Source organism: Cornus florida, unplaced genomic scaffold (assembly GCF_030987335.1).
Source record: "Cornus florida cultivar Cherokee Brave unplaced genomic scaffold, ASM3098733v1 CherokeeBrave_3.0.0_Hap2_Chr02, whole genome shotgun sequence".
In the NCBI taxonomy this organism is placed as follows: Eukaryota; Viridiplantae; Streptophyta; class Magnoliopsida; order Cornales; family Cornaceae; genus Cornus; species Cornus florida.
Genome location: NW_026775572.1, coordinates 72,245,608 through 72,265,002, shown reverse-complemented (window position 1 = coordinate 72,265,002; position 19,395 = coordinate 72,245,608). Strand labels below are relative to the sequence as shown.

General features: G+C 35.7%; 3 protein-coding genes across 8 annotated transcripts in view; all 3 read left to right on the top strand.

Annotated features, from left to right (window-relative positions):
- Positions 1-397: 397 nt before the first annotated feature.
- LOC132296413 (disease resistance protein RUN1-like) lies at positions 398-3,823 on the top strand. The gene is made up of 3 exons (XM_059794616.1): positions 398-862; positions 1,126-1,509; positions 2,900-3,823. Exons 1-3 carry the CDS (start codon positions 398-400, stop codon positions 3,821-3,823), a joined length of 1,773 nt encoding a protein of 590 aa, XP_059650599.1.
- A 293-nt stretch (positions 3,824-4,116) lies between these two features.
- LOC132295312 (probable disease resistance protein RPP1) overlaps positions 4,117-19,395 on the top strand; it is a 72,272-nt gene continuing 56,993 nt past the window's right edge. The window contains exons 1-3 of one of the 4 annotated variants that reach the window (XR_009478437.1): positions 4,117-5,180; positions 5,465-5,517; positions 5,629-5,952. Coding sequence is in view for 3 of the 4 variants with exons in the window: in XM_059793522.1 (XP_059649505.1) it covers positions 4,175-4,792 (618 nt within the window). In the remaining variant the exon portion in view is untranslated. The other 3 variants (XM_059793522.1, XM_059793520.1, XM_059793519.1) reach the window with 3 other exon arrangements.
- Positions 7,093-15,753, top strand: LOC132295310 (disease resistance protein L6-like). 3 transcript variants are annotated; one of them, XM_059793517.1, is made up of 7 exons: positions 7,093-7,469; positions 7,587-7,674; positions 8,892-9,990; positions 11,035-11,322; positions 11,416-13,935; positions 14,043-14,106; positions 14,580-14,711. In XM_059793517.1, exons 2-5 carry the CDS (start codon positions 7,631-7,633, stop codon positions 13,555-13,557), a joined length of 3,573 nt encoding a protein of 1,190 aa, XP_059649500.1. In that variant the 5' UTR covers positions 7,093-7,469; positions 7,587-7,630; the 3' UTR covers positions 13,558-13,935; positions 14,043-14,106; positions 14,580-14,711. The 3 variants fall into 3 exon arrangements, with proteins under 3 accessions (XP_059649500.1, XP_059649499.1, XP_059649501.1); XM_059793516.1 differs by lacking the exons at positions 7,093-7,469; positions 7,587-7,674 and adding an exon at positions 7,701-8,435; XM_059793518.1 differs by lacking the exons at positions 7,093-7,469; positions 7,587-7,674; positions 14,043-14,106 and adding exons at positions 7,709-8,435; positions 15,193-15,753 and having other exon boundaries at positions 11,416-11,463; positions 14,580-14,854.

The window sequence follows — 19,395 nt, the reverse complement described above, 5'->3', positions numbered from 1 at the left end:
GATAGTCTTACTGTGGAGGGATGGAAGAAAGCCTTGACGGAGGTTGCAGATTTGAAGGGTTGGGAAGTTATTGATAGGTAATTGTGTTATTTACTGCTTCTGCTCTACCTTTGAACTTTTATGATTATTTTACACAACTTTTCCTCATTAGAACCAACTATGAGCTTGTTTGATTAATCAATCTCAAATTTGTCACTATAATTTTTAATTTTTAATTTATTTATTTTGGTATCTAAAGTAAACCCTAGAATTAGACACTAGTTTAACCAAACAACAGTTTTTAACAAATTGCTAATCAAATGAAATTTGAAACTACTTTCTATTTTTCCGTTTTATCAGAATAGGCCATATAAATACTTATCGTTTTTCCCATAGATAGATATATGTGACATCAATTATGTTTGGCAGGCATAAAGGAGAACTGGTAAAGGAGGTTGTTTTAGAGGCATTGAGAGAGTTGAAAAGAAACTCATTGGTTGTAACTGACTGCTTAGTTGGAATTGATGATCATGTAGAAAAATTGATGAAATTGTTTACCAGTGATGTAAGGATTGTGGGAATCCATGGCATGGGAGGAATCGGCAAGACCACTATTGCCAAGGTCATCTACAACCAACTCTCCCAACATTTTCAACCCCATTGCTGCCTCCTTGAAGATGTTAGAGCAACAACACAACAACAGAATGGTCTTGTTCATTTGCAAAAGCAACTTATATCTGACATCTTAAAACTGAGACGCCCTGACTTAATTAGTAATAAGGATGACGGAATTAATGCAATCAAAGATAGATTTTCTGGGAAGAAAGTTCTTGTTGTCGTTGATGATGCCGATCACAGAGATCAGCTTCATGCACTTGCACTTGTGGGAAAGTGTGATTGGTTTGGTTCGGGAAGTAGGATAATTGTCACAACTAGAAACAAAGAGATCCTAAATCTGCTTGAAGATTGTAGGACTTAGAACCAAAGGAATTGGGTGCTACTCAATCTTTTCTACTTTTCAGCAGGTATGCTTTTAGAAGGGACCATCCCCCAGAAGACTAGTATAATCTCGCTAAAGATGTTGTGTCCACTACTAGAGGGTTGTCTTTGACTCTTGAGATTATTGGTTCTTTTTTATCTGGCAAGGGAAAAGAGGTATGGAAAGGTACATTAAAGAAGCTGGAAGTAATACCGATCAAACATGTGCAGGACAAGCTGAAAATAAGTTATGATGCATTAGAATATGATCAGCAACCTATATTTCTCGATATTGCATGTTTCTTAATTGGAGTGGATGGAAGAATTGCTTTTCACATGTGGGATGACTGCAAATTTTATCCGGAAATTGGGATTGAAGTCCTTATTAACATGTCCTTGGTAAAAATTGGAGATAATAATGAGCTAAGGATGCACGACCAGCTTAGAGACCTTGGTAGAGATATTGTTCGTCAAGAAAATGTTGAAGAGCCGGGGAAGCGTAGTAGGGTGTGGTTTCATGAGGAAGCCATCGCCCCATTGGAGAGGCATGCAGTAAGATCCAACTCCTTCCTGATGTCCTTGTTACACATTAATTTTCTTGTCACCTTACTAATACAATTATGTATGAGCTATGAGCTACTCAAAAGCAGGCCTTTACACATTCTCTTTCTACTTGGCCTATTTTAGGATTTTTAATGTCAAGAATCTCCAGCAATTTCTCCTCTCACACGTTTTCAGTTATGTCTATCAACTCCACCTTTTCATATTCTTCTAAATTCGTAATGTTTATATTATCAAGTAGATTAGTTAATTATCTTTATGTTTAATTTCAAGGGGAGAAAATCTTACATTTTTATAATTAAAACACTTTCAATAAATCTTACATTTTTATAATTAAAACACTTTCAATAAATCTTGCATAAGATCAGTTCTATTGTTCTTTAATTTACCTTTTTTTTTTTTTAATCTATAAATACGTTTTATTTAAAAATGTGAATTAGGATTAGTAAAAATTTCTAAAAGGAAAAAAGAAGGGGTTGGGTAAATTAAATCCATTTTTGTTTTTATATTTATTTTAAAAGGAGCTCTTGTAATGATAAACAAAATATTACCAAAAAAAAAAAAAAAAAATGAAGAAAATTTAGTAAATAAATAACCAAGATTTCTAACAAAAATTTATAATTTTGCATCTCAAGAAGCAAGACCAATATTATATATATATATATATCTAATTTTTTTTTTTAATGTAGAAAGTTAATTAATATTAATTATATTACTATATGAATATTCTCTTGTATTGCCTTAGCCTCAGCTTATATTGAGCCACTCCTGCTCAACAAGTCGGCCATTAAAAACCTATAGCCTGCAAATGCCACTTATGGTTGTACCCAAACCATTGTTTTCAAGGACATAAATTATTGAGCATCCTGATATAGGTTTCATCTCATTATTAATGTTAAACTTCATTCCCCCTAATTATCACTTTATGATAGATTACCTCCCAAATTCTCAACTTTTGCAGATCATTCCCCCTAATTATCAACTTATCTTAAAGTTCTCTTTTGGCAGGGAACAAAAAAGGTTAAAGCTATCTGTCTTAACGTAAAATCAGAGTCACTGTTGAAGCTCTCTGTCTTACAAATGAAGAATTTGCAAACCAACCTAATCTAAGGTTCCTTCAAATGAACTTCGCAAAGCTGGATGGAGATTTTAAGGGTCTTCTTTTAAATTTGAGATGGCTTTGCTGGAAAGGATGCCCTGAAATTTTTAGCCCAACCAATTTTTATCTAAAGAATCTGGTCATTCTTGATTTATCATGGAGCAAGGTCACACAAGACTGGGAGGGTTGGAATTATATCAAGGTTTCATCAATTTCTCTGCTTTTTGTTTCCTTTATCTCATCACATAATTCTATGTAATTCTCTTTTTCCTTATTTTGCAGATTGCAACAAAGTTGAAAGTTCTAAATATCACATGTTGCAAAAAAATGGTTAGCACTCCTGACTTCTCTGCATATACAACTTTAGAGAGATTGATTCTTGAAGACTCTGAGGTTTTGGAACATATTGACCCATCAATTAGGAAACTCAACAGTCTGGTTTTCTTAAATATGAAGAATTGTGCTAAACTCAAAAGTCTGCCTCGGGAATTTGATGAAGTGGAAGCTTTAACAGAACTCCTTATCGATGGTACTCGTATAGAAGAAGTCCCTGTTGGTAGAGGAGTTATGAAGAAGCTTGAAACTCTCAGTGCCACTCGTTGTAAGTCATTGACTCAAATTTCGACCTCAATCGGTCACCTAACATCTTTGTTGGACCTTACATTTGATGGTTCATCTGGTATCACTAAACTACCAGACTCGATTGGTTCGCTAGTGAACTTGCGACGCTTGTCACTAAGGGACTACAAATTAAAAGAGCTTCCAGACTCCATTGGGAAATTAGAATCATTAATTGAGCTGGACTTGTCATCAACAGCCATTACAGAATTGCCAGATACTATTGGCAACCTAAATCGTTTGAGAATTCTTAAGATGGAATCTGGTTTGATAGTGAAGTTACCTAGTACCATCGGAATGTTACTGAAACTTGAAGAGTTACATGCCTCGCGTTGTTCCAGTTTGGTAGGCGAAATTCCCAGTAATTTTGGGGGACTATCCTCTCTGAGAATCTTAAGATTAGATTCAACACGCATCTGTCATCTACCAACAAGCATTTGTGGGCTTTCTAACCTCCAAACCCTTTATTTAGGGTATTGCGAAAATCTTGAGTTTGTCCCAGACCTTCCCTCTAGTCTAGTGTTTCTAAAAGTCACTTGCAGGTCAATGCAGACATTTCTAGACCTTTGTAGCCTGGTGAACCTATAGGAGTTGGCAATTATTGAATGCTATAAGCTGTTAAAAATTCCTGAAGGTATTGGTGCCCTTTCTCAGCTTACATTTCTCAATGTAGATGATTGTGAACAACTTCAATGCCTTCCAACACTTCCCTCAAGTCTTACGTCTCTCACTGTACGCGTTTGTGGACAACTTCAATGCCTTCCAACTCTTCCCTCAAGTCTTACGTCTCTCAATGTATATAAATGTAAACAACTTCAATGCATTCCAGCTCTTCCCCCAAGTCTTACGTCTCTCAATGTAGAAAATTGTAGACGACTTCAATGCCTTCCAGCTCTTCCCTCAAGTCTAAACTCACTAGATGTTATAGCAATTGAGTCAATGAAGAGGTTGCCAGATCTGTCAAATTTGAAAAACTTATCAAGACTACGTGTTTTAGAGTGTTCAAAATTAAGGGAGATTCCTGGCCTTGGAAGATTAGAACTCCTAATAGAATTATATTTAGGTCGCTGCTATAACCTACATGAGATTGAGGGTTTTGAGGCTTTGAAATCCTTGAAGGAGCTAAACTTATCAAGGTACAAGGCCTTGAAGAGGATACCTGATCTGTCAAGACTAACAAATTTAAGGAAATTAATTATTACAGATTGCATTGATCTGAATGAAATTACGGGCCTTGATAGATTGGAATCCTTGAAAGATTTGAATATGAAAAGTTGCACATCCTTGGAAAGATTGCCTGATCTATCCAAATTGGAAAAGCTGGAAGGATTAAATCTCCATGACTGCGAGAAGCTACATGAGATCGAGGGTCTTGAGGCTTTGAAATCCTTGAAGGAGCTGAACTTATCAAGCTGTTTCTTGGAGAGGATACCTGATTTGTCCAAACTAACAAAGTTAAGGACATTGGACATTTCTGGAGGCACTTCACTAGGAAAATTACCGGACCTTCCAAATGGCTGTTTTGTTAAGGGTGGAGAGCACGCAAGTCACTGGTAAAATTGGTGGATGTTATGGTAATTATCTATTTTCTGCCAATCTATTTTGCCTTCGTATGATGGTTTTTTCCCCCTTAATTGATTGTAACTGTGATTGTTTCTCTGTTCTCTTTGTGTGTTTTCATTTCAGCGTTCTACTTTGAGGTGATTTCGAGACTATGGCTCAGTTTGAAGTGTGAATGGAGTAATGGAGACATCGTTCTATAATTCTTGTTGATTTTAGGGCTCAATTTCACAATTGAAGCTCCAAATTCACACATGCATGCCAAAAGAATGAATGAAAGATCAATTCTATAATCTCTTCAACTTCCAGAGGCCATTAATCTGTTAGGGCTTCATTTCATGCATTCAATCAATCTCTGAACATAGAGAGACAATCTTCGCTCGAGGTATTCTAATACCTTTGCAACACAACGATGAATTGATTATTTTGATATTTTAGTTGGTTTATTGGTTAGGGTTTGAGGTCATGTGTTAAAGAACAATCTTCAAAGCTTTAAAGGAATCAAAATGTTTTCGTAAGACGTTTTCTTTCTTAAAGTTGTTTGGATACAGAATTTTTTGGCTCATATTAAAGTCAAAAAAATTTCTCATTTTACTTATCAAGTACTAATATGCAGAAAATTTGATATTTATTAATTTTAGATATATATTAATAATAGTTTATATACAGGAATGCATATAGAGGATAGTTCGAAATTTCGGACAAGTGTTTGTTCAATTTGGGTGAGATTGATCACAGATCTCTAAATGAATGCTTGCTTTCGTTTCCTAATGGCTATGCTATGGCTGAGTGGTTTTTTTGGTTGCTTAACCAATTTTGATTTCGTTTCCTAGATTTGGTTGCCGTCACTGCCCATCCATCGTTGGTGCACTTGATTGTTGATGCTGTGAGGGTTGGGTGCTGCCTGTCGACTCTGTGTTGGTGTCATTCGACTTGTCCTCCTCTTCACTGCCTTTTATCAAATTTTGATGCTGTGGTGCTCTTTAGTTAATTTCCTTTGGTGGTGTTATTGGATGATGCTGCTGCTCTTCAATTATCTTTGGTTAATATGGCAGATCTGAAGTATACTAGTGTGCTTAATTTCCTCAGCCTTGTATATTGTACATTTGTGAGTTTGTATAATTTTTTGGACTTACAATATTACTCGTAATACACTACACAGTTGTATATATATTGACTGAAATTATACAAAACTGTTACTGTTCATGTCAATTACGGAACATAGTTTTTTTATTTTTGCTATCAATTTTCTGGCAACATTTTTAAGTGTTTTCAGTATTTTGCTTCCAAAAATCGTGCAATAATATTTGACATTACTAAACATGTTTTGGTGTATATATTTTTGTGTTTTTTTTGAAATTCATGTAACAAATATTACATTTCAACCCAATATACCCATTTTCTCTTCCCTTGTTCAATCCTCCAAAGACATCCCCATCAATCTCACAATTTCTAATCAAATCCTCCCTCTACACCCTTAATCATCATAGCCAAACCCTCAAATTCTCATCAACCAAGCACAAATTCAAAATGATTCAATCGCTCTAAGATCTACTTTTTCTCTCTCAGCGGACCTCAACAGACCCACGTCAGTCAGCCGTAGAGGAGGAGCCGGATCCTCTCAGTTAGAGGAAGGAAGTTACAAGAAAGAACCCTTTGTTTTCTTCCTTAGGGCTATTCTGGTAAATAACATGATTTCTTTTATTTATTTATTATTATTTATATTATATTTTATGACGACGATGAATGAGAAAATATTGTATCGATTGGGAAAGGCCACAAGCAGACGCAACTAACAAGGCCAAGCCCAAGAGATAGGGCCCACACACAAAAACAATAAGGATGCCCTTTGCCAAACCACTCCCCAGTCAAAAAGAGTTGCGTTGAATATTGCAATCATGATGGTAATATATATATGTATCACTATCATGAATCATTTCTTCAACGCCCCCATTCACAAGGTTATCATCATTTTCATCTTTCCAAGCCCTGAAACTTAACAGTAACTGATCATTGAGCCTTGAACATTTCATTAGTATCTCAAATGGGAGTTTATGAATTGATGGTTTCTTATAACTTCTCTATTAATTTCGCTATAAATTGTGAATGCTTACAAGAGGTTAAAGATGTCAAATTCCTTTTTGGAGGATATTACCGACTCTCGACAAAACAATTAAACATAAATTGAATATGAGGATAATTTTTTTTAATAAATAGTAAAATTGATATGTAAACTCTTCCTACCTACCGAATAACAAATTATTTTTTTCATCAAAATTTCAAAGCGTGTGTTTCCTGCTGACTATGCCACCTTCAGAAGAGTTGGAATTCTTCAATCTTTGACTTTTTTTTCTTTTTTTTTTTTTTGAATTGTAACCACCTTTTCCCTACCCAAAAACAAATCATTATATTTTTTTTTATTAACAAACCAAACATAAAAATCAGTATTCCTTTCTTTCTTTTCTTTTTTGCCTTCCAATTCCATCATCCAAACAAGCCAAATGTCACCCAAAATACAAAATTGGGGCTTATTCAATGGAGCTTAAAATTGGTGATCTTGTGAGTAAAGTCCATGGATGGGGATAGAGGTTCAGAGATCCGTCGGAAACATGGTCATCTGACGGGGCGGATTCATCAGCTCCCTTGCTGCATCAAATACGATGGAGAGGAACTGGTTCTTCACTACTTCAAGCGCAAACCAACTGCTAAATTCTCTCTTTTATCCTCATTTCTCTCTCTCATTTCTCTCTCTATATTTTTATACGTGTATATTTTGTATTTCTATATGTAGGTATTGAGGTGTGACTTTGGAGGAAGCTTACTTCAGAGGAAGGAATGAAGTTACAAGGAAAACCCTTTCCCTTCCTAGGGCTATTCTGGTAAATAACACTGTTCCTTTCTTTGTTTCTTTATTCTTTATACTTGTGTGTTAGGTTGCATTATCTGCCATGACGACAAAGTCACACGACGAAGTCAGAAAGAGTTGGGTTGCATATCACTATCATGAATCAATAAATTAAGAAATTCAAGAATTCATTTCTTCAACGCCCACCACACTGGTAATTTGGTTCTCATAATTTTCAATCCTAACTAACGAGAACAGAACACTAAGCCTCTCACACATTTGAAATGAATACAGAGAACATTTCATTAGCACCCTTGATCACTTCATTGTCCACCTCTCCGCCTGCTGCAGGATGGGACTATGAAGTGTTCTTGAGTTTTAGAGGCAAAGACACTCGTACCACCTTCAGTGACTACCTCTACAATGACCTTGTGGACGTAGGAATTCACACGTTTAGAGATGACAATGAACTTCGCATTGGAGAGAAGATCTTCTCAAGGCAATAGAGCAGTCAAAGATATCCATCCCCGTCTTTTCCAAAGGCTATGCTTCAAGTAAGTGGTGCCTGCTTGAGCTCACCAAGATGGTTGAGTGTAAGAGGACTTTGGGGCAAATCATATTACCCATTTTTTACGACGTTGAACCATCCAATGTGCGCCACCAGACAGGGAGTTACAAAAAGGCCTTCCGGCAACACAAGAAGCATTTTGATAGTGCTACTGTGGAGGGGTGGAAGGAGGCACTGAAGGAGGTTGGAAAATTGAAGGGATGGGAAGTGAACAAAGTTGCTGATGGGTAATTGTGTATATTTGTGTGTGTGTGTGTTTATTGACTCTGCTATTTAAATCTTTATTATTATTTACCATTGGGCATTACCTCAGATAGTATGATCTGTATTCCCGAAGGGGAGCTTGAGTGTTCAACCTTCACCTTGTGGATGCACATGCATTTGCTTGAACTTTGAAAATAAAAATAAAAATTTAATGATTATTTTCCTCAAATGTAAATTTTCCATATTAGAACCAACTATAAACCTTGTTTGGTTCAGTTCTCTGGAATTAGGCACTAGTTTAACTTAGTTTACAAACAACAATTTTTTACAACTTGTTAATCAAATGAATTTTGAAAATACTTTCTATTTTTCAGTTTCCTAAGAATAGAAAACTACTGTTGAAAATTTAAATTAAGGAGGCCATTTATATTTATCGTTCTTCCCATATACATATATGTGACATCAATTATGTTTGGCAGGCATCAAGGAAAACTGGTAAAGATTGTTGTTTCAAAGGTATGGGGAGAGCTGAAAAAGAACTCATTGGTTGTAAATGAGAACCTAGTTGGAATTGATTATAATGTAGAAGAAATGATGAAATTGTTGAGGGTTAATTCCAATGATGTAAGGATTGTGGGAATCCATGGTATGGGAGGAATTGGCAAGACCACTATTGCCAAGGTCATCTACAACCAACTCTCCCAACATTTTGAATTCTGTTGCTTTCTTGCAGATGTTAGAGAAACGGCACACCAACAAAATGGCCTTGTTAGTTTGCAAATTCAACTTATATCTACCATCTTAAAACGGAGATGCTCTGACATTAGTACTGTGGATGAAGGTATTAATGTAATCAAAGATAGATTTTATGGGAAGAAAGTTCTTATTGTCGTTGATGACGTCGATCAAAGAATTCATCTTGATGCACTTGTGGGAAAGTGTGATTGGTTTGGTTCAGGAAGTAGGATAATTGTCACAACTAGAGACAAACATATTCTAAATCTGACTGAGGTTAATTGGACTTATGAACCAGAGGAATTGGATTCTAATCAATCTCTACGACTTTTCAGCAGGTATGCTTTTAGAAAGGACCATCCCCCAGAAGACTATGATATACTCTCTAGAGATGTTGTGTCCACTACTGGAGGTTTGCCTTTGGCTCTTGAGATTATTGGTTCTCTTTTTTTTGGCATTAATAAAGAGGAATGGGAAGATACATTAGAGAAGTTGAAAAGAATACCGAATGGCCAAGTGCAGAAGAAGCTGAGAATAAGTTACGAAGTATTAGAATATGAACAAAAACAGATATTTCTTGATATTGCATGTCTTTTCACTGGAGTGGATAGAAGAATTGCTTTCCACATGTGGGATGACTGCCGTTTTTATCCCAAAAGAGAGATTGGAGTTCTTCTTCGCCTGTCATTGGTGAAAATTGGAGATAACAATGAGCTAATGATGCATGATCAGCTTAGAGACCTTGGTAGGGATATTGTACGTCAAGAAAATTTTAAGGAGCCGGGGGAGCGTAGTAGGGTGTGGTTTCATGAGGAAGCCTACGACATATTGAAGAGTCATTCAGTAAGATCCAACTCCTTCATGAATAGATTCCCCTTATTAAGCCCTAATTTCTTGTCACTTACTAACACAAATATGCATGAACTACTCCAGAGCAGTGTTGATTCAATCACCTGGCCAATTAGGCGGCTGCCTAAGGCCCCTCAACTGAAATATCTCATTATAGTCTTTTAAAAAGTAGGCCACACCATAGATTTTGTCACCGATTAGTATACATTCTCTCTCTACTTAGGCCCATTTTTGCAGTTTTAATGTTAAGAATCTGTAGCAATTTCTCCTCCTCTCGTGTTTTTTTATTTTCCTGTACATATGGTTCAGTTATATCTTTCAAACTCATGCCTTCTACACTACTTCTCACGTTTTTGATGTGATTGAGTAGACTAGATAAATATATTTATCTTTTCTAAGTGAAAAAATATGGCATTCTTAAATTAATAAATTCCTTGAAGTTATAAAAGAGATGAGGAATTTTTAAGAAATTCAAAAACTTCTACTAACACCTGAAATCTTTTAAGGCTTTTTACTAATTTGCATAAGGCCTGTTTTATTGTTCTTTAATTCTTCTTTTCCATTTTTTTTTTTTTTTGGGTCTTACTAATTACTATAGTTTATCTATCAATATGTTTACTTCAAAATGTGACGTGGGATTATTAAGATTCTCTAAAAAGAAAGAGTTTGGCAATTAATTGCATTTTAAAAAATAAGGAGCTCTTATAATGATAAAAAAAGTATTAGAAAAAAAATAATAATAATAATTTTTTTTTAGTAAATTAACAACCAAATTTTCTAACAAAATTAGTAATTCTGCATCTCAAAAAGCAAAAATAATGGTATATATATAATTTTGTTAAAAAACATAGACAGTTAATTAATATTAGTTATACTACTACATGAATATTTTCTTGTATTGCCTTAGACCTCAGTTTAAATTGAGCCATCCCTGCTCAAAAGTTTAAATAATAACTGGAATTTCCTCAAATAGAGTGATTATAGCATTAGTGTATATATATATATTTATTTATTTATCTAAAGGTTCTCTTTTGGCAGGGAACAAGAAAGATTGAAGCTATCTGTGCGGACTTTGAATTAGAGTCACAGGCATGCTCTCTTACAAATGATGAATTTGCAAACCTATCTAATCTAAGGTTCCTTCAAATGGACTATGCAAACCTAGTTGGAGATTTTAAGGGTCTTCTTTCCAAGTTAAGATGGCTTTGCTGGTATGGATGCCCTGAAATTTTTAGACCAACGAATTTTCATCTTAAGAATCTGGTCATCCTTGATTTATCATGGAGCGATGTCACAGAAGCCTGGGAGGGTTGGAATCATATCAAGGTTTCATTAATTTCTCTGCTTTTGTTTCGTGTGTCTCCTCACATAATTCTTTGCAATTGATTCTAAGCAATTCTCTTTTTCCTTATTTGGCAGATTGCAAGAAAGTTGAAAGTTCTAAATCTCACAGGTTGCATTTACATGGTTAGAACTCCTGACTTCTCTGCATATGCAACTTTAGAAAGATTGATTCTTGAAAGCTGTGAGAGTTTGGTTCATATTGACCCATCAGTTGGGTATCTCAAGAGTCTTGTTTTCTTAAATGTGAAGAAATGTTATAAACTCAACAGGCTGCCTCTGGAATTTGATTCCGGGGAAGCCTTAACAGAGCTCCTCATCGATGATACTAGTATACAAGAAGTCCCTATTGGTAGAGGTGTTATGAAGAAGCTTGAAACTCTTAGTGCCACTCATTGTGGGTCATTGACTCAAATTCCTACCTCAATTGGTGACCTAAAATCTATGTCAGACCTTACATTTGATTATTCCCATATCACTGAACTACCAGACTCAATTGGTTCACTAGTGAAATTGCGACGCTTGTCACTAAGGTACTGCAAATTAAAAAAAATTCCAGACTCCATTGGGAAATTAGAATCATTAATTGAGTTGCGCTTGTCAGGAGCAATATTTACAGAATTACCTGATACCATTGGCAACCTAAAACATTTGAGAATTCTTGATATTGTTTTTTCTTCGATAGTGAAGTTACCTAGTGCCATTGGAATGTTACTGAAACTTGAAGAGTTAGATGCCTTGGGTTGTCTCAATTTAGAAGGCGAAATTCCCAGTAGTATTGAGAGACTATCCTCTCTGAGAATCTTAATACTAAATGAGACAAATATCCATAGCCTACCAACAAGGATTTGTGAGCTTTCTCACCTCCACACCCTTGATTTACAGGGTTGCAAAAAGCTTCAGTTTCTTCCAGAGCTTCCCTCTAGTCTAGTGAGTCTAAAATTCACTTGCATGTCAAAGGAATTTCCAAACCTTCCTAGCCTGGTAAACTTAAAGGAGTTGGCATTTTTTTTATGCTCTAAGCTGTTAAAAATTCCTGAAGATATTGGGAAGTTGGTCAAACTGGAGACCTTGACCTTGGAAAAAATTCACATTACCAGCCTGCCAATGGAGCTTGGTGCACTTTCTCAGCTTACAGAACTCACTATTCGAAATTGTATAGAACTTCAATGCCTTTCAACTCTTCCCTCAAGTCTAATCATACTCCGTCTTGAACATTGTCTATCAATAAAGAGGTTTCCATATCTGCCAAATTTGAAAAACTTATCCGAACTGAAACTTAAAGGGTGTTCAGGGTTAATGGAGATTCAAGGCCTTGGAAGATTAGAACTCCTAATAGATTTGGATGTAAGTGAATGTGAATCGTTAGAAACATTACCAGATCTTTCAAACTTAAAGAAGTTAAGGAAATTATATGCTGAGCAATCCTACAAGCTGAAGGAAATTAGGGGCCTCGACAGATTGGAATCCTTGAAGATACTGAACTTGTCATATTGCACAGCCTTGGAGAGGATACCTGATCTGTCGAGACTAACAAATTTAGAGGTATTGGCACTTTTCAAGTGTGAGAAACTTAATAAGATCTTGGGACTTGAAGAATTGAAATTGTTAAGATTCTTGGACTTGTCAATGTGCAGGGCCTTGGAGAGGTTACCTGATCTGTCGAGACTTACAAATTTAAGGGAATTACAACTTTGTTATGGTGAGAAGTTAAGTGGGATTGGTGGATTTGAGGAACTGAAACTATTAACATTGCTGAACTTGTCATGGTGCACAGCCTTGGAGATGATACCTGATCTGTCGAGACTAACAAATTTAGTGGAGTTGCGACTTTGTAACTGTGAGAAACTTAGTGAGATTTGGGGACTTGAAAAACTGGAACTCTTAAAAAATTTGGACTTGTCATCGTGCATGGCATTGAAGAGGATACCTGATCTGTCTAGACTAACAAATTTAAGGGGATTACAACTTTCTAACTGTGAGAAATTGCAGAGGATACCTGATCTGTCTAGACTAACAAATTTAAGGGTATTGCAACTTTCTAACTGTGAGAAACTTAGTGAGATTCGAGGACTTGAAGAACTGAAACTTTTAGAAGTCTTGGACATTTCTGGATGCAAGTCACTAGGAAAATTACCAGACATTTCGTTTGACATTCCATGTATCCGGAGGGGAGAAGTTGCTGAGACTTATACGTGTGGACAACCCTTAACTATGTAGACGCCTTTTGAGGAAAACTGTGAGCACCGTGAGGAGAGTGTGCAAAGTGAACAAAATCTACATGGTGCGGAGCGGGTTGTGACAAATGGTATGCAGAGTGGAGAATATCCACATGGTGCGGGGCCAATTGTGAAAAATGGTATTAGAGAGCACCAAGACCGGAAATGGGTGATTGTGATGTCCCACATCGCCTAGTGTGGACACCTCCCAACTATGTAGACGCGTTTTGAAAACTGTGAGCATGGAGAGTGTGCAAAGCAAACAGTATCTACACAGATTGGGCGGGTCGTGACATTTCAAACATCAGAGAAGGTCGGCGTTGAGAACAAAATTGCAGGATGTCAGATTTTAGTGTATATCAGGCAATCTGATGTCATGGTAATTATCTTTTTTTGCTAATCTATGTTGTCCTTGACTCCTTGTATGATAGTTTTTTTTCCTTAATTGATTGCTAACTTTTATTTGTTTCTCTGTTCCTTTTCCAGGTAATTGATGAATTATCATTGCAGGATTATGTCGAACACTGATATTTAGGCAGTTGGAATTAAGGTTGTTTTGGTGTTTATCCCCATATTATATGACTGAGCTTGGTAGTCTGTGCTGTGGATGTTGGAACAATTTGGTTTCAGTACTTCCAGGGGCACATTGTGAAAAAGCTGGTGCTAACAACAATCATGTTGTTCTCATCACATGCACATTCTTGATCTTTTTTCATGTTTTCATTGAAATGGAATTGTATTAACACGCCCTAAAATTATTGTTCAAACACACTGAACTTCTCTCTCTTCACAAAATTCATCCTCACTGTACAAGAAAACATACATATCTGTCTTCATGTCGTTCTGAATCAAATCAGTATAAATGGTCACTAGTATGCTTACTGCCTAATTTCTCTGTCTATAAGATTTTTCACATGGTAACAATTCCATAAGGAATATTATCACTGTTTACATCCTAGATGATAACCTTTATTTTTTAGTTCCTACCTTTTGTTTATGCATGTATTCAATCTTGATATACAGGTATGCATGATATATTTGATGGAAACTCCTGCTGGGAAAATCAATGGAGATAGGGAGATTGAAATAGAGGATGGTTCGAAATTTACAGCAAGTGGTTCTCCCTTTACAAGCCTGAAGAAGGTGGACATGGAAGGAGATGCAGAAAAGAAGCAACAGACACCACATGCTAGTGTCATGACAAGGCTCATTCTTATCATGATTTGGAGGAAGCTCATCAAAAATCCCAATACCTACTCAAGCCTTTTGAGACTGATTCGGTCTCTAATATCATTCAGGTACCTGGTAATCTCTTCTTTCACTCTCTCTGTCACTCAACATATGAAGTTCTAAAGCAACGACAATTAAGAACATTGTATCATTTCAATAAAAAGTCTCAAACTGCTTGAATGGTTTTTGGCAGTGTTAGAAAAAACCCTGCTACTAAATTCCCATCATTTTCAGCAATCCGTCAAACCATGAGATTTTAAGTGCATAAAACTAATTGTTGAGGGACAGTTATGAGTGAAAGTATTCACACATTATGATGCTCATGGACAACATTGCTCGAAAGACGAGCAACTTAAATACTGAGAAAATAGCAGTCTTAAAGGAAGTATATGTCTTGTTTTTGCAGTTGGGTGGGGTTGCCTTCAGACAGGTTTTGGCATAAAAGCAGACCACAACTAGTGTACATAAAAGAACCTCCTGCAGAACACCAATTTCTTTTGTATCATACAAGACTTGATGGTGTAGAAGAACAGATGGGAAGAAAAGGAGGTTCTCAATGGAAGCATACCCAGACAACGAATCCTCAAAAGTTTGAAGAAGCTTTGTTCAGAACTACTATGGTGTCGGAGCAATTTGTCAGTTAAGTGAAGAAATTAAAGTAAACTGTAGTAGTAGTTTGGAAGAAGAGTTTGTGTGGCGAACGACCTCATTCATATCCATATAAATTATTAGATATCTCTCTCTTCTGAAATTTCTTTTGTATCATATGATAGTCTTGTTTCTGTAAAATTAAAGCTTGTTTGATCTTTTGATATAATTACCTCATGTGGAGATGCTAAATATATACAGAAGTCATGTTTGAATCATGAGTGCTTCGATATAGGTGTTGAACTTTAGGTAGCAGTCACAACTGTTGTTATAAATCTTTGATGTGTTAGAACCAAATCTAGCAGTTTTTATTACTTTTAGCAGTAAATATATTTGCTGTTATATCTCGTTTTGTTGTTGGATACATCCACTCTAAATTTTGTTTTTGTGTAATTTGAGATCTAGTGTTGGCCAGTTTTACTTGCCATAATTCAAGCTAATTGACAGAGCTCTCTATCTACATGGAATCCGTTGAAAATGTGGATATTTTATCAATAATTTTTCTATCTTTAATAGGCGAAATAACAAAATGACTACCCGTTCATGTTTTTTTTTTTTTCCTAAATTACCCGTCCATGTTTTTACAACTTCATATGGATTAGCTGTTCTTGAACCCTTCTGGAGTCTACTAAAAAGTAATTTACTTTTAGTAGGTTCAGAACTGTAATATATATAAGAACATTAAGCATCTAAAAATCTGCAAAAAGCAAGTTTATGCATTGATGGTTTCAAAGTTCTATTTCCCTACTAATTTCTCTATAAATTCTGGATTATGCTTAGAATCTATGAAGCACGGATACGGGTACGACACGGATATAGCGATATGGCAAATTTAAAAAAAAATTGGACACGGAAACGGCGGGGATACGCCTATAAAATAATATATATATTCAAAATATAATTAATAGAACCTTGCACATTCATTTTACTAATAACAAACATGTATGTATAAATACAAAATTGCAAATAAAACAACAACAAACAACGTGACCAATTTCAATAATTTCATCTCTGTTATAAGAAAAACATAGATAAGACAAAATAGAAAATGAATGAAAAATAAAGTTGATTTAAATTCCAAACGAAGATGTGCAGAAGAGACATAGCTATAATGGGCTAAATATATATGTACATGAATAAACATATATACTTTTGTAACGATCCGAACTCGAGGTCAACTAAGGACACTACCGTCATTTCCTATATCAATACTTACATAATATACAAGTCATTCTTGGGTTTATAAAAATAATAATAATAATAATAAATAAATAAATAAACAAATAATAATGAGATCATAGCAACAAAGTATGTCAAAACGGTCTACTAACCCATCGAACCCTGTGGAGGAGCGTCATCCGCCACTTTCCTTCCGTGTCCTGAAAATTGTTAAATATAAGGGGTGAGCAAAATGCTCAATAGGTGATGCCTAAGACACACCTCTTGTGACTCCGTGAATCCACACAATGAATAGAAAAATAAAGAAGCGGGATCATACCATACCAGAATAAACATAGCAACAGATTCGACAATCCAAGTTATACTTAAATTATGTCGTGCGATGGGATGCAATGACATGCAATGTCACTCCCCCTTTACAAAACTATTTCTACCATCATCACCAAACCGTTAATGCAACCCGTCCCATGGCGGCAAGAGAGAAGGATTGGCTAACTGTCCCTGACCACAAGGCAACTCCAGTGCATCATTTGGGACCCAGTTAACTCAACCACGCTAGGGTTGTCTCCCTAGTTCACCCTAGGTCACATTAACCCCACGGTCCTTAGGCAACTCCTAGGTGGCCGAGTTTTTCGAAAACCCTTTCATAAAAAAAAAAATCATTTCCCCAAAAATCATTTCTTTTATTTTCAAATCAAATTTTCCATTTTCTGCCCAATGCCAAACATGAATGCATCACGTCTTACCATGTCATGTCAATATCAATTTTCACATATTTTATATATATCATTCTTGCATACAAAATGAAATAAAATAAAATAATTAACTCAAAAGCTTCAACAAAAATCAAACTCAAATTCATAACATATAACATTCTAGGCATATAGGGAATTTAAACTTAGCATGCTTTTTCATATAATTTCAATTAAAACATGTTTATAGCACTAATTTCTCATACAAGAATACAACTAGCATGATTGTTACACATAGCCCATATAACCACAAGCAAAATCATGTAATTAAGACATAGTGGAGTCAAATAATAGAGAAATAATTCACCGAAATCAAAGATTACATGTGGTGTCTTCTCGGTGATCGCACAAAACTTTGAGTTTGGAAATTAGTGTCAAGTGGGCACCATAATTTAAATTTATAAATCGCTTAACACCTATACTATGTAGTATGAGTGAGAAGGGATCGTCCCAAGGGATTGAGTTGTCGTACTGGCTTGAGGAATCAAAATTAGGATTAGTAGGTCGAGTGATCAAAATAGTGGTTGGTTGGTTGAATTAAACTATATGTAAATTAAACTAAAGTAAGCAATAATGCAATAGAGAGAATAAAAGATAGAGAGAGATCTTGGGGTTTAGAGATCACCACTAAGCATAGCTTTTCTACACCTTTAATGAATGATTAATGAGGGGAAGAACATGTATTACAATAAAGTGTGTGTGTGTGTGGTTATTTCAACAAGCATGTATGACAAATTAGGCATATATTGTCTAAACAACATGGTGGATAGCACAACATATCAAATTAAGCCATTAATCCTTTCTTTACGCTCACAATCCAAACATATCATAAGGTTAGAGATACATGTTACTTGCTTTTCATAAGTATGGAACATCAACAACAAGTATGGATTGTCCTCCCATTTAACAAATACACTACAACTAAGCTAATGACATAAAATTAAACTAATTAAACTAAAGGAGAGGCACAATCCATCAAGAAATGAGTATGAACCATCAAATAAACCATAAGAACATGACATTAAGTACTAAGTCTTAACAATCTCTAGATCTATAGTATCAACACACATAGACAACATCAATAACACAAGAAATAGAGACAAACACATGAACGTCTATTCTAGCATACATAGACATATGGATAAAATGAAATGATCAATTGGAAGCATTAAACCATATAAATCATTGAAGAAACAAGATCTATATATATAAAAGTGTCAAGACATGAATTACAATACAAATCTCCTAAAAAATACATAAATCAAGAAGTAGAAAGCATGCTTAGGGCTAACTCTAGCCCCAAAAGGATCTTTAGCCACTTATGGATGATGTCCTCCAACCCTCAAGGGCAAGCTCTATGGAAGAAATCTGCTCCTTGATGAAGAGTCTCCAATGGTGTCTCTAGCCTCCTCCCCTTCTTTTCTTCCTCCCTAAGAGTTCTCTAAGGTATGGTATAATATAAGATAATACAATATGATCCTCTATGTTCTACTATCCTCTTCCCCTCTCATACAAAAAGTAATCCTTATCCTTATATAGGTAGGTCAAATGACACCCAAAATGAGCTGGGGTCGTACAGCAAATATTCCCCAATGATTGGATAAAGGACAACTTTTGTGAGCTGGAAATTTAACTTTTTCGCACTGGAGGAAGTTCGATCGATCGAACCTTGGACTTGGATCGATCGAACATGGTTGAGATCTATCGAACTGAAGTTGGATTGATCCTCAATGGCGGTGCCTTTTTGGATACAAACAAATCTGAGATATTTTGAAGATATTTTTGGGAAAAGGATAAAAGTGGTTGGTAGGGTGATACAACTGGATAAGATCAATCATTTGGATAAGGACAAGAATGTTTGATCGATCGAAGAAGGAAGTAGGATCGATCGAACTTTTGAGATCTTTAAACGGGGACAAACATGGCTCGGATCTATCTTGAAGTGCTGAGATCGATGAAAGTTGGATCGATCGAACTTTTGTTGAGATCGATCGAAGTTGCTGAAATTTCACCATTTGCTTCCTTTTGCT

Bases quoted from the DNA above. Each gene is read 5' to 3' on its own strand.
- LOC132296413 (XM_059794616.1), top strand. From the start codon at position 398: ATGTTTGGCAGGCATAAAGGAGAACTGGTAAAGGAGGTTGTTTTAGAG. The intron at 863-1,125 runs GTGGGAAAGTGT...TTATCTGGCAAG, and splicing joins AGCTTCATGCACTTGCACTT to GGAAAAGAGGTATGGAAAGG. The intron at 1,510-2,899 runs GTAAGATCCAAC...CTTATTTTGCAG, and splicing joins CCCCATTGGAGAGGCATGCA to ATTGCAACAAAGTTGAAAGT.
- LOC132295310 (XM_059793516.1), top strand. From the start codon at position 8,224: ATGGTTGAGTGTAAGAGGACTTTGGGGCAAATCATATTACCCATTTTT. The intron at 9,991-11,034 runs GTAAGATCCAAC...CTCTTTTGGCAG, and splicing joins ACATATTGAAGAGTCATTCA to GGAACAAGAAAGATTGAAGC. The intron at 11,323-11,415 runs GTTTCATTAATT...CTTATTTGGCAG, and splicing joins AGGGTTGGAATCATATCAAG to ATTGCAAGAAAGTTGAAAGT.